This window comes from Rhinatrema bivittatum, chromosome 11 (genome assembly GCF_901001135.1).
Source record: "Rhinatrema bivittatum chromosome 11, aRhiBiv1.1, whole genome shotgun sequence".
Lineage (NCBI taxonomy): Eukaryota > Metazoa > Chordata > Amphibia > Gymnophiona > Rhinatrematidae > Rhinatrema > Rhinatrema bivittatum.
This window is the reverse complement of record NC_042625.1, coordinates 2,515,132-2,530,303: the sequence shown is the minus strand read 5'-3', so window position 1 is coordinate 2,530,303 and position 15,172 is coordinate 2,515,132. Positions and strand designations below refer to the sequence as shown.

At 43.8% G+C, this 15,172-nt stretch overlaps 1 protein-coding gene across 6 annotated transcripts in view; it reads left to right on the top strand.

Moving 5' to 3' along the window:
* The window catches only part of ASCC2 (activating signal cointegrator 1 complex subunit 2), a 164,474-nt gene that overhangs the window by 62,076 nt on the left and 87,226 nt on the right, over positions 1-15,172 (top strand). For 5 of the 6 annotated variants that reach the window (XM_029619475.1, XM_029619474.1, XM_029619477.1 and 2 more), the window contains 2 exons: positions 2,546-2,656; positions 2,846-2,958. In XM_029619475.1, the coding sequence (XP_029475335.1) occupies positions 2,546-2,656; positions 2,846-2,958 (224 nt within the window). The remainder of the gene's footprint in view (positions 1-2,545; positions 2,657-2,845; positions 2,959-15,172) is intronic. The other variant, XM_029619479.1, reaches the window with a different exon arrangement.

Sequence of the window (15,172 nt, the reverse complement as noted above, 5' to 3'; positions counted from 1 at the left end):
CCTTGCTGAAGCATCTGAAGAGGTTTTAATGAGTTGTCTGGAAGTCCGAGTAGAAGTGAGTTACAATAATCGATTTTTAAAAAAATGATTGATTGTAAAACCGACCTGAAGTCGTGGAAATGGAGGAGGGGTCTTAACCTTTTTAGGACTTGGAGTTTAAAGTAGCATTCTTTTACAGTGTTGTTGATAAAACCTCTGTAGTTCGGTTGGTTATCCATGATTACCCCAAGGTTTCTGACCCGGGGGGATAAGGCTGGGAGCATTGCTAGGAGTGAGTTATTTACCGGGAAATTGCCATCTTGTGAAATTAGTAGGAACTCTGTCTTGTCTGTGTTAAGTATCAGGTTGAGGTTAGAAAGTAGGTTATTGGGAGAGCGGATCCAAGATGGCCGCCGGATGAGATGTTGTGACCAGAGCGTCCTCGAGTTAACTGCTAAAGATTCTTCTTTTTTCTTGCGAAACACTTACCTAGCATGGGAAGGAAGCGCAAACCGAGGACGTCTTGCCCTGCTGGTCCCTCGGTGAGCACTCCCTCCGGCCCGATGGATGCCCATGTCACGCGCAGCACTCGAGGGGCGGGAGACCGGCCGTTGCGGAGTGGGGGAGGGGAGGTGGAGCTCCCTTCTCTGCCTGGTTCTGTGTCGCCTTTGAGTCCCGCAGTGAGGACTCCGCCGCTGGACCCAGCGGCCGGTGGAGACGCAGCACAGAATGGGGAGGATACTCTGAACCGGAGTGGTCATGATTTCCTCTCAGCAGGAGCAGGAGTGCTGCCGACGGCTGCCTCAAGCCCAACAGACGATCAGGGGCATGGCGGTGAAGGAGGAGGATTCCCAACGGAGGGAAACGCTATGGCTGCTACAGTTTTTACCACGAAGGCAATACCAGCAATGGTAAGACCTCAGGTTTTCTCTTTTGAGACTTTATGGGAAGCCATTAATGATATGAGGACAAACATATTGCAACAACTAACTCCAGCAATGGAGCAACTGAGGAAATTTGAACAAAAGTTGGAGGTGTATGAAAAGTTTAATATGGAGGCAGACCAACAATCAGTGACTATCAGGACTGAGATAAAAACGATTCAACAAGTGCAAGCAATGATTATAAAAGATAATAAAATTATGGGACAAAAGATCGAGAGTCTAGAGAATTGTGTAAAAAGTAGGAATGTCAGATATATAAATTTCCCACAGTTACCAGTGAGGTCTTCAAGGGAAGTTTTTAATAGATATATGCTTGAAATATTAAAAATCCCAGTCGATCAGAGCCCAACGATTTTGAAATCCTTTTACTTACCAAAGCCTAGAACATCGGCAGAAAATCAAGGAAATGGATTAGAGATGGAAATACCAGTGATTGATCAACCTCTGAACATAACAGCATTGCTGGAAACATCGGATACTGAAATGGCGGTTCCTGCAACCCTGATTGTGATTTTTGCCTCTGATACAGATAGAGATAGACTTCTGAGACTGAGCATAAAACATAGAAATGAGAGATTTCTTGGTTTAATGGTCCGAGCCTTTCCTGATTTGTCTCGCGAGACACAGAAGAAAAGGAAGGCCTTTCTCCTTTTGCGACCTCAGGTCTTGTTAATTGGGGCTAGATATTTCCTCAAATTTCCATGCAATTGTATGGTTAAATATTTGCAAAATACTTATGTTTTTTTCGATCCGCCCCAGTTAACACAGTTCTTGGTTGGTAAGACCCCCAGTGGCCATAGATGATGTACCCTGAAGGATCCTCCATATTTTCTCACAAATAATGTGGGGTGCTGTAATAATCCGGGATTATCTTTATTTTGGTATGATCCTGTTGTGTTTGATAGGTTTGGTAAAGATCCGCCCTCCTATTAGTGGATCTCTTCAGTGGAACAATAAGAAGAGATATGTCTCTTTACCTTTATTTTTTTTTTATTTTCTTGGTTAAATTTAGACGATACTGATGTTATAAGTACCGACTAAGATATATTGTTTTCCCTGATTCTGTACAAGATTTCTTGAATAATTTGTAAAATTGCATAAATAAAAAAAAAAAAAAAAGAAAGTAGGTTATTGATGGAGCGAAGGCAGGAATTCCAAAAGAGTAGGGTCTTGTGCAGAGAGTCAGTAATCGGTATGAGAATTTGGACGTCATCTGCATATACGTAATGGGTTAGTTTTACATTGGACAGGAGCTGACATAGTGGAAGCAGGTAGATGTTAAATAAAGTTGGGGAAAGTGATGAGCCTTGAGGGACTCCTCGGGAGGAAATGAAAGGTGTAGATTCTGTGCTGTTGATCTTGACTTTATAGTATCTGTTCTGGAGGAAGGATTTGAACCAGCTTAGAACTGTATTTTTAATGCCGATCTCGGCATAGAATTAGTGGATATTCTATGTCTTAGGTATACATGGAAGGAGCATTACAGGAATGTTTCCTAGGAATCTGTTACAATAGATCATCTATCACAGACAAATGTGCAGGGAGTACCTCAGATTGTATATTCTGTAAAAAAAAAAAAAAATAGTTGTGCTTGTCTTTCACTCCTTTTCTCTGAATTTTAGGTATTCAGCAATATTCTAAATAAATGTGGCTTACAGCAGGATGGGCCATCAGCAGAGCCCCAGAAACTGGACGAAAAGACCAGAGTATCTCCCTGTGATGTGGCTGTCCAAGTGAGATTATTTCCACCTGAACACAAAGAATAAGACATTTAATCGAACACTTCCCCCAACACAAAGCACAGGCTAAACTTTTTTGTATTGTGTCTTTGGCCATCAGCAAGTATGAAACGAGTCATACTAGAATGGAAATGATGTCTTGGAAGCCAGGTGTGACTTTATTCTTCTTTTTCTGTTTATTAGGAGTTGATGGATATCATTCTTTATCTGTGTGACACCTGTACTACTCTCTGGGCCTTCTTGGACATCTTCCCCCAAGCATCCCAGACATTTCAAAAGCATGACTTCCTTTCGAGGTAACAGTATGGGTCTTACCTTGTGTATTTCTCCCATGGCCACCAAGGGCCCCACTCTGGTGCAAGACTGTTAAGAATAAAGAGCTGAGCAAGTGACTGTAATGGGATGTCAGGAGTTTGCTAGCTTGAGACCATACAGGCCACGTGCTATGCTATGCATGTCACCTCATGATGTCGCATTCCTTACCTCTAGACAAAGCACCACAAAGCCTTCCTGCTACAATATAGCAACACTGTTTTATAATCAGAAACTCCCAAACTGGATCAAAAGATATAACAATTAGACAGGTTTAAAACTTACAGTAGTACAGTTCTGAAAGACATCTAATTGGGGATTACATTTTGATTTGTTGTTTTGGCATTATGAATTGCTTAAAATAGTCTAAGCGATGTACAAAAGAACAAGCATAAAATAGAAAATTTCAAGACAAAACTCATAAAACATAAACAACATATCATAAGTATTGCTCTACTCTTAAACTGAAAACTACCTGGCGGAAATTAATAATATGCCTGTTTAAACAGAAATGTTGTTTTTAACAAGGTCTTAAAAGTCTTCAAACTGTCTGATAGCCGTAGTGCTTCGGGCAAAGAATTCCAAAACATGGGTGCCGCAACTGAGAAGGCATGTTCTCTAGTCATACCAAGCCGTGCATGCCATAAAGAACGGGGTGTCCAAGGGACACCTCTGAGAGGATCTTGGTTGGTGTGAAGGACAGTAAATGCATAACAGCGTATTACACCAAGAAGAAATAGACGAACTCAGTTTGAACACAATAGTGCTGATCTTATACTATATTCGTTGATTAATAGGTAACAAGTGGAGTTAAATTAAAACAGGAGTAATCTGATCCCTACGTCTGTTCCCTGTACATTTATTTATTTATTTATTTAGATTCTTTTGATATACCGATACTCAAGACTAGTGTCTTATCGTACCGGTTTACATTGAACAAGGGGTAACCACTTAACTAGGAAGATAAAGTTACAATGAACAGTGGTTTACAGAGTGGGAGAGTAGAGAGCAAAAGCATACGATTAACATAATAAATTATAACATAACTAAGTTTAACATAACATAACAAAGTTTAACATAAGGAATTAATGTAGCAAGCTTAGACTATAGCTTAATCTTTAGGTCAATAAAACTGCAGGCACGAATGAGTGAAGAGGAGGGGGTGGATCTGTGAAAATGGAGTGCAAAGCTGTGCTGTTAGTAGGGTGTCCATTAAGGGAAGGCTATTTATTTATTTATTTATTTATTTAACATATTTCTATACCGGTCTTCATGAAGGGATTCATATCAGACCGGTTTACATGGAACTTGGGGATTAACTAGATAACCAAACAAGAACGCCGAAGCAAAGTTACATATAACAAGGAATATGAACTTGGGGACTAAAGTAGCCAGGAAGTAGAGAGACAGAAAAAAAAACAAAAAAACCTGGAGGTAAAATACAATGAAGGGTAATGGGATTAGTGTGAACGTCCCATCAGTTGAGCTGAGTCTGAGATGATACTTTCGGAATCGGCTAGGGTGAACAGCCAAGTTTTTAGTTTCTTTCTGAATGAAAACGGGCATTGTTCCTGTCGAAGTTCCGGGGGAAGGAGATTCCAGTGATACGGACCGGCCGTGGACAAGGTTCGTTTCTGGATGGAAGTGTGACTAGTGGATTTGTTAGGGGGGGCTTGGAGTGTTCCTTTGTAAGCCAATCTGATCGGTCTTGTGGAAACGTGAAGTTAGAGTGGAATTTTGAGTTGTAGAGTAGATCGGTGATATATGTTTTTGTGGATGATGGATAAGGTCTTGAACATTATTCTGTGATTGATAGGTAGCCAATGTAGGTTTTTTAGGATTGGTGTGATGTCCTTGCGCCGAGAGTTAGTAAGGATCCTTGCTGCGGCATTTTGAAGCATCTGTAATGGTTTCGTTGAGGCGGTTGGGAGGCCCAGGAGGAGCACGTTACAGTAGTCTATCTTTGAAAACGGTATGGCTTGTAGTACTGACCGGTAGTCTTGAAAATGAAGGAGAGGTTTTATTTGTTTCAGGACGTGAAGCTTATGGAAGCATTCCTTGGTGGTGGTGTTAATGAATTTTTTGAGGTTCATTCTGGTATCAAGCATGGCTCCTAGATCTCTCACGTGGTTTACAAATGGTGGGAGATGGAGAGTAAGGGGGTTGTTGTCCTTAGGATAGATGAAAAGAAGTTCTGTTTTAGAGGTGTTAAGAACTAGATTGAGACTTGAGAGTAGACTATTGATGGAGCTGAGGCAGTTGTTCCAGAAGTGCAGGGAGCTGGAGGTGGGATCTGTGACAGGGATTAAGATTTGTACATCGTTGGCACATACAAAATGAGTTAGGTTGAGGCTCTCTAGATGCTGGCATAAAGGTAACAGATACATATTAAACAGTGTGAGAGATAGCGAGGATCCTTGGGGGACGCCATGGTTGGAGTGGATGGGTTGGGATTCTTTATCATTTATTCTCACCTTGTATTTCCTATTATTGAGGAAGGATTCGAACCATTTGAGCGCCAAGCCTGTGATGCCGATTTCCATTAGGCGGTTGATGAGAATTGCGTGGTTTACCGTGTCGAATGCTGCTGAGATGTCGAGAAGGGCCAGAAGGTAGGATTGGCCTTTGTCTAGGCCCATTAGGATGTTGTCAGTTAAAGATAGTAGGAGCGTTTCCGTGTTTAAGTGTTTACAGAAACCGTATTGCGACGGAAAGAGAATGTTGTAGGAATCTAAGTAGTCTTGTGAGTTGGTTATTGATTAGTTTTTCCATTAGTTTGGCGATAAATGGAAGATTTGCTATGGGGCGAAAGTTTGCAGGGTTGGTAGGATCTAGATTAGGTTTCTTTAGTAAAGGTTTTAGAGAGGCGGTTTTAAGAGAGTCTGGAACGTATCCTTGTGTCAGGGAACAATTTATGATGTCTGCCAGTGGTTTGGTTATGGTGTTAGGGATTGTAAGCAGGAGTTTGATGGGTATTTGATCGGATGGATGTGACGATGGCTTCATTTTCTTGATTAAAGATTCAATTTCCAGGGCAGATGTGGGTTCAAATGATTCTAGAAGCGGATTGTGTGTGGAGGGGGATGGTTTGTAGATGAGTGGAGGTTGGGTGTTTGAATTATTCAGTGGTGCCAGTAGGTTGTGAATTTTCTTCTCGAAGAATAGAGCCAGTTCTGTGGATTTGTTTTGGGCTTCTTCTTCTGGGATGGTAGGTGGGACTGGTGTAGTGAGGGCTGATACATACGAAAATAGTGTTTTTGGATCATACATGAAGCTATGTATTCTTTTGGCATAGAAATCTCTCTTTGTGCGTAGTATGGTGGTCCTGTAGATGCTCATAGCAGTTTTATAATTGGCTAGAAGGGAGGATGAGGGATCTTTGCGCCAATGTTGCTCTTTGTGTCGTAGGTCTTGTTTGAGATTTTTTAGTGTTGTAGAGAACCAAGGTTTCTTATTTGAAAGAGCTGGGTTGATTTCTTTAGAAGTCAAAGGGCAGATTTTGTTAGCTACTGAATGAGTGATGTTAAGCCATGATGTCATAGCTGTGTCGGCGTTGGTGAGATCCAAATTGGGTAGGTCCTTGGCCAGGTTTGAGCTAAGGTCATCCATTGAGCATGGTTTTCTGAACCATATTGTTGTTTTGGGAATGCAGTGAGTCTGTTTTCTCTTTATTGATAGTTCGGTAGTGATCAGTGAGTGATCAGACCAGGGGATGGGGGTACAGGTGGGAGGGGTATTGGGCGAGATGGGTTCATTTATGAAAATGGGGTCCAGAGTGTGGCCAGCTTTATGGGTGGGTTTATTTATAATTTGCTTGAAACCCATGGCTTGGAAAGAGGATAAGAGGGCTTCACAGTTGGGGGTAGGAGATGGGGAGTCAGCATGTATGTTGAAGTCCCCTAAGATGATGGCAGGGGCATCCGTGTTGATGTGTTTGGTGACGATTTCGATGAGTGGGGAGGGGTCAGACTCTAGGAGCCCGGGGGGGGGGCATATATTAGACAGATTTGTAGCATGTTCGATTTAAATAGCCCAATTTCTAGTTTGGTCGTTGAGATCACTGGTTGATGAGATATTCTCAATTTTTTTTTTTTGCAGCTAGCAATATTCCTCCTCCTCTTTTCTTTTGTCTGGGTAAGGAGAATATGTCATATACTTGTAGTGGCAATTGGTTAATTAAGGCAGTGTCTGTGTTTTGCAACCATGTTTCAGTGATTGCGCAGATAGCAGGTTGAGAGTCCAGGAGGTAGTCATTGAGGATATGTGATTTTTTTGTGAGGGATTGGGAGTTGAGAAGCGTTAGGGTAATTAGAGAGAGGCCCAGGAATTGAGTAAGGGGTGAAGTCATGATAGGGATCAATGATCTCTTTGAGTGTTGATGATTGAGGATCGGTGGTTTATGTCTGCTAAGGAAAGGGTGAGAGATAATGGGGATGGGGAACACTTGAATCATTGTGTGCGAGTGAGGAAACAAAGCTGAAGGTTTCTGGATAAGGTCAGGATGAGTTCTAGAAGCTGCTTGGTGAGGACAAGGTTGTTGCTAGAAGAGGTCGGGATGATCTGTGATGCGGTTGTATTAGAGTAGGTGCTGGAGTGGCTGGAGGCCTGCTGGATTGGCTGGCTGAATGCTGGTGTGGCTGGAAGAGTGCCTGGATGCACGCTGGGGTAGCTGGATGAATGCTGGAGTGCCTGGATGCACGCTGGGGTGGCTGGATGAATGCTGGAGTGCCTGGATGCATGCTGGGGTGGTTGGATGAGTGGGTCTGGGCAGAATGAGGATAGCGGTTTCTCTCTTCTCCTTCACTCAGTGGCTGCACGAAGGGGCGCACAAAGGGGCCGGCCCCTTTGACGCGCTCCTTCGGCGCATGACACCGAAGGAGCTGCTGATTTAAAGCTCCCTCTCTGAGCTTTTGATTGGCTGCTTGGTTGCCGGGTTGCCGGTGGGGGGGTGGCCGGAGGGGTGGCGCGGTGTTGAGAGTAGCGGCGGAGGACTTGCCTCGTGATCAGCGTCTGGGCTCGCCAAGGGTAAGGGATATCAAAAGGCCTTAACATACCCATATCAGTCCAGACTGATACATACATACTGATACATACATACATACAGACTGATACATACATACTGTACATACCCAGATCAGTCCAGACTCCTGGGTTTTGCCTCCCTTCCAGCAGATGGCGACAGAGAAAGTTTTGCAGGCACCACCTCTTAACCTGGTATACCACCTGCATCTCCTCAGTATTTCTCTATCTCCAGCAGATGGAGGTGGTTGAAAACCTGTGGTTCTGTACCTGAGCATACAAAAAAAAAAAAAGTTGAGATTTTCCTCCCAGGAGGTTGCCAGGTCCTGATGGCACCATCCCTCCTGGTAGCAGGTTACAAACGAGCAGGGGTTGGGAACCCCAATTTGCTCTCTGTGACGCCGGGGGTGACAGCTGGTGGTCCAGCTCCCTTCCCTTCAATAAGGATCGAGGGAAGCCTTTGCTACTTTCTTCAGAGAAGTACTCTTGTTCTTATTTTTTTTTCTTGACAAATTTCCTTTAAAAAAAAAAAAAAAAAAAAAGTAAAAGACTGGGACATTCAGACACGACAGCTGAAAAGCGTTTGGCTGGTGCTTTCTGGCTCCCATCCGTCGTTGGGAATGAGCGGATGCTGGGTGTCTGAGCTGTTTTGCAGTCCCACGGATCCTGATCTCCTTATTGTTCGAGTCGGCATCCATAGTGCCCTCTCGCGCCAGCCATGCCACGTGTCAATTGCTGCTCCGAGAGAGGGGAGCACAGTACGCAGCTCTCTTATCTCGGCCGATATTCTCGCTGCCTCCCCAGAGGGGAGGGCTCGTCACGGGTCTCTCGGATGGCGTCCTCAAAATAGTGCAGTCCTGCTAGTTCGCCAGCTGATTGGCAAGGCACTACCGACCCATTCCCGCCAAGCACAAGAACAGTGGCCATCTTAGAAACTTTTGCGACTGCGGAGGAAAGAGCTGCAGGTGGGGGGGATCTCCATCCAGCGCTTTCGCCAGATGATTCGAGCCCGCAGGTGGCCCAGGGGCCCTCAGGTGGGCATCCGGGGAAGAGCCCTGATCCCCTGGGATGGGATTTCTGTGGGCCTGCACATTTTTCCCCAGATTTTATTCTATTAATGCATGAGGCGTGCATGGCCAGTAGAGGCAAGAGGAGTGCCTCTATCAGTGGCAGGGCCCCGGGGAACCCGCCCAGTACATTGCCTAGGTCATCGGGGATGCCAGGGTCTACCAGAGTTTGTACAGTCAAGGGTCCAGCGGCACATAGAGCGGCAGATGACCTTTCCTCCGACAAATCCGATCAGGGGCTGCCCTTTGGGGATTTGCCTCTTGTTGACTCTCCTTCCCATACTGGATTGGATCAGGAGGAAGGAGCCTGCAAGGTTTCCGCTATGGAGGGTGACGATCCAAAGGTAGTACACCTGTTCCAGTTTTACGCTCTTTCATTAGGTCTAGTCACGGCTTCGAGAACTTTCACCAAGGTGATAGTGGTTGTAGCAGCAGCTCTCTATTTCCACATGTCCTGGCGGAGCTGGGAATAGTGGTTCCATAGGAGGAGCCTCACCAGGTCACGGTGGATCCAGTTATGGCTGGTTTGAGGGGCCTGGTTAGGACCTTTCCTTTTCACAGAATGGTTAAGCAGTTGATGGTCAGGGAGTGGGACACTCGAGACCAGGCTAATGGTTGGCAGGGCTATGGATAAGCTTTATCCCTTGCCTGAGGAGACCCTGGAGCTTTTGAAGGTGCTGAACCTGGATGCTTCTGTGTTGGGGGTTACCAAGAGAACCAGCATTCCAGTTGCTGAGGTGGCAGCGCTGAAGGATCTGCAGGACAAAAAGCTCGAGGTGCATCTTAAAAAGATATTTGAAGTCTCTGCTCTGGGTACTTGCCAGGTATTTGCCAGGTTCTTATGGCCTGGATTGGCCACTGTTGGAAGCAGGATGCTGGGCTTGATGGACCCTTGGTCTGACCCAGTATGGCATGTTCTTATGTTCTTATGGGCATCCGTGCGGCAGAATGCAGCAGTTTTATACTTTGTGCAAGCCTGCAATGGTGCAGCAGCTACAGAGTGCCAGGGATCTTTCACCCCAGGACTCCAAATGAGTGGAGCATTTGGAAGCATTTGGGGCTGACACTTTTTATGATCTTATTCTCACCTCTTCTAGGATGATGGTCTCTGCGGTTTCAGCTAGAAGGCTCTTGTGGTTGCGGAATTGTTCAGCGGACATTTCGTCAAAGGCTCAGCTCGGGGCGCTCCCCTTTAAGGGCAAGCTCCTTTTTGGAGAGGACTTAGAGCAGTTTTTGGAGAGGACTTGGAGCAGTCACTCAGCAGTGCATGGTTCGGAGAAATGTATCCTTGAAGGATACTAATGAAACAGGAGAATTAAGGCATCCCAACAGAGAGGTTCCATTAAATGCAAACATAGTTCATATGCCTATATGTAAAAGAATCACCAAAGCTAATGATTTCCGAATTATCCCAAACAACTGAAAAAACAAGCAAAAACCACATTGAAATGTCGGTATGCCAATGCCAGAAGTCTAAGAAGTAAGATGGGAGAGTTAGAGTGTATAGCAGCAAATGATGAGATTCACATAATTGGCATCACAGAGACTTGGTGGAAGGAGGATAACCAATGGGACAGTGCTATATCAGGATACAAATTATATCGCAATGGTGGGGGTGTGGCACTTTTTGTCCGGGAGGGTATAGAGTCCAACAGGATAAAGATCATACAAAATGCTCAGTAGAATCTATATGGGTAGAAATCCCATGTGTATTGGGTAAGAGTATAGTGACAGGAGTATACTACCGTCCATGTGGACAAAATGGTCAGACAGATGATGAAATGCTAAGAGAAATCAGGGAAGCAAACCAATTTGGCTGTGCAATAATAATGGGAGATTTCAATTACCTCAATATTGACTGGGTAAATGTAACATCAGGACTTGCTAGAGACATAAAGTTCCTGGATGTAATAAATGATTGCTTCATGGAGCAATTGGTTCAGGAACCAACAAGAGAGCTATTTTAGATTTAATTCTTAGTGGAACGCAAGATTTGGTGAGAGAAGTAACGGTGGTGGGGCCACTTGGCAACAGTAATCATAACATGATCAAATTTAAACTAATAAATGGAAGGGGGACAATAAGTAAATCTGCAGCTCTAACACTAAATTTTAAAAGGGGAAACTTTGATAAAATGAGGAAAATAGAAAAAAACTGAAAGGTGCAGCTGCAAAGGTTAAAAGTGTTCAACAGGCATGGACATTGTTTAAAAATACAATCCTAGAGGCGCAGTCCATATGTATTCCGCGCATTAAGAAAGGTGGAAGGAAGGCAAAACGATTACCGTCATGGTTAAAAGGTGAGGTGAAAGCAGCTATTTTAGCCAAAAAAAATCCTTCAAAAATTGGAAGAAGGATCCATCTGAAGAAAATAGGATAAAACATAAGCATTGTCAAGCTAAATGTAAAACATTGATAAGATAGGCGAAGAGAGAATTTGAAATGAAATTGGCCATAGAGGCAAAAACTAATAATAACAATTTTTTTAAATATATCCAAAGCAAGAAACCTGTGAGGGAGTCAGTTGGACCATTAGATGACAGAGGGGTTAAAGGGGCTCTTAGGGAAGATAAGGCCATTGCAGAAAGACTAAATGAATTCTTTGCCTCCATGTTTACTAATGAGGATGTTGGGGAGATACCAGTTCCAGAGATGGTTTTCAGGGGAGATAAGTCAGACGAACTGAACAAAATCACTGTGAACCTGGAAGATGTAGTAGGCCAGATTGACAAACTAAAGAGTAGCAAATCACCTGGACCAGAAGGTATGCATCCTAGGGTTCTGAAGGAACTCAAAAATGAAATTTCTGATCTATTAGTTAAAATTTGTAACCTATCATTAAAATCATCCATTGTACCTGAAGACTGGAGGGTGGCCAATGTAACCCCAATATTTAAAAAAGGCTCCAGGGGCGATCCGGGTAACTATAGACCAGTGAGCCTGACTTCAGTGCCGGGAAAAATAGTGGAAACTATTCTCAAGATCAAAATCGTAGAGCATATAGAAAGACATGATTTAATGGAACATAGTCAACATGGATTTACCCAAGGGAAGTCTTGCCTAACAAATCTGCTTCATTTTTTTGAATGGGTTAATAAACATGTGGATAAAGGTGAACCGGTAGATGTAGTGTATTTGGATTTTCAGAAGGCGTTTGACAAAGTCCCTCATGAAAGGCTTCTACGAAAACTAAAATGTCATGGGATAGGAGGCGATGTCCTTTCGTGGATTACAAGCTGGTTAAAAGACAGGAAACAGAGAGTAGGAATAAATGGTCAATTTTCTCAGTGGAAAAGGGTAAACAGTGGAGTGTCTCAGGGATCTGTACTTGGACCGGTGCTTTTCAATATATATATAAATGATCTGGAAAGGAATACGACGAGTGGGGTTATCAAATTTGCGGATGATACAAAATTATTCAGAGTAGTTAAATCACAAGTAGACTGTGATACATTACAGGAGGACCTTGCAAAACTTGAAGATTGGGCATCCAAATGGCAGATGAAATTTAATGTGGACAAGTGCAAGGTGTTGCATATAGGGAAAAATAACCATTGCTGTAGTTACACGACGTTAGGTTCCATATTAGGAGCTAACACCCAGGAAAAAGATCTAGGCATCATAGTGGATAATACTTTAAAATCGTCGGCTCAGTGTGCTGCAGCAGTCAAAAAAGCAAATAGAATGTTAGGAATTATTAGGAAGGGAATGGTTAATAGAACGGAAAATGTCATAATGCCTCTATATCGCTCCATGGTGAGACCACACCTTGAATACTGTGTACAATTCTGGTCGCCGCATCTCAAAAAAGATATAGTTGCAATGGAGAAGGTACAGAGAAGGGCAACCAAAATGATAAAGGGAATGGAACAGCTTCCCTATGAGGAAAGGCTGAAGAGGTTAGGGCTGTTCAGCTTGGAGAAGAGACGGCTTAGGGGGGATATGATAGAGGTCTTTAAGATCATGAGAGGTCTTGAACGAGTAGATGTGAATTGGTTATTTACACTTTTGAATAATAGAAGGACTAGGGGGCATTCCATGAAGTTAGCAAGTAGCACATTTAAGACTAATCGGAGAAAAATCTTTTTCACTCAACGCACAATAAAGCTCTGGAATTTGTTGCCAGAGGATGTGGTTAGTGCAGTTAGTGTAGCTGGGTTCAAAAAAGGTTTGGATAAGTTCTTGGAGGAGAAGTCCATTAATGGCTATTAATCAATTTTACTTAGGGAATAGCCACTGCTATTAATTTCAGCAGCAGCATGGGATCTTCTTAGTGTCTGGGTAACTGCCAGGTTCTTGTGGCCTGGTTTTGGCCTCTGTTGGAAATAGACTTGATGGACCCTTGCTCTGACCTAGCATGGCAATTTCTTATGTTCTTATGATAAAGCAGCTCGGTGACAATAAAGTGCACAAGTTATCAGAGGACAAGTCTAAAGGTCCAAAGTATTTTCTTCCGGTTCATTCTTGTTTTCGAGTACAGAGGTGTTTCCGTCAGAGCAGAGCTCCAGGTGCAGGCCAGAAGCAATCCTCGGAGAGGTTCCAGTCCTATTCCCAGTCCTTTCATGGCCGGAATGCGAACTGGAACAGCTCCAGCCAAGGGCCTAGCGGGACCAAATTCGCACAACGAAGCAAGCCCAGCCCTCTCAGTTCCGACTATCGGGACTCTGTTAACCCTTTTTTATGAGGAGTGGGCCAAGATCACTTCGGACCAGTGGGTTCTAAGCATCATAGAAATAAGGTTATGCTTTAGAATTTGCTCGGCTGCTAAGAAACCTGTTCATGATATCCCCTTGTGCCTCTCCAGCAAAGAAACTTGTCATCTAACAGACTATCTAAAGCCTAAGAACGCTGGGGGCTATCATTCCCATTCACAGAGACGAGAGGGAGATGGGAAGGTACTCCATTTATTTTGTGGTGCCGAAGAAGGAAGGGACTTTTCGTCCAATGCTGGACTTAAAGAAGGTGAATGCAGCCCTCAGGGTCCCCCGTTTTAGGATTGAAACTCTCAGGTCTGTCATAGCGGTAGTGCGAAGCGGAGAGTTTTTGGCTTCCTTGGATCTCACGGAAGTGTATTAACACATCGAGATATGCCAAGATCATCAAAGATATCTCAGGTTCATGATCCTTGGGAAACATTATCAGTTTTGCGCTCTTTCGTTCAGTCTAGTCATGGCTTCAAGAACTTTCACCAAGATGATAGTGGTTGTAGCAGCAGCTCTCAGAAAAGATGAGGTTCTGGTGCATCTATATCTGGATGATTGGCTCATTCGAGCAAAGTTGAAGGACCTTTGCAAACAGAACATAAGAACATAAGAAATTGTTTGCTGGGTCAGACCAAGGGTCCAACAAGCCCAGCATCCTGTTTCCAAAAGAGGCCAAACCAGGCCACAAGAACCTGGCAATTACCAAACACTAAGAAGATCCCATGCTATTGATGCAATTAATAGCAGTGGCTATTCTCTAAGTAAACTTGATTAATAGCCGTTAATGGACTTCTCCTCCAAGAACTTATCCAAACCTTTTTTGAACCCAGCTACACTAACTTCACTAACCACATCCTCTGGCAACAAATTCCAGAGCTTTATTGTGCGTTGAGTGAAAAAGAATTTTCTCTCATTAGTCTTAAATGTGCTACTTGCTAACTTCATGGAATGCCCCCTAGTCCTTCTATTATTCAAAAGTGTAAATAACCAATTCACATCTACTCGTTCAAGACCTCTCATGATCTTAAAGGCCTCTATCATATCCCCCCTCAGCCGTCTCTTCTCCAAGCTGAACAGCCCCAACCTCTTCAGCCTTTCCTCATAAGGGAGCTGTTCCATCCCCTTTATCATTTTGGTTGCCCTTCTCTGTACCTTCTCCATCGCAAATATATCTTTTTTGAGATGCGGCGACCAGAATTGTACACAGTATTCAAGGTGAGGTCTCACCATGGAGCAGTATAGAGGAAGATAGATGTGATGTTGCACCCCTTGAGATCCTTGGGTTGGGTCATAAACCTAGCTAAGAACCGCCTCTCCCCCTCATAGGTCCTGGATTTCTTGTGCGCACACTTCGATACCCGTGTGGGCAAGGTTTTTCTCACAGAGGAGCGGATTCTGAAGCTACAAGTA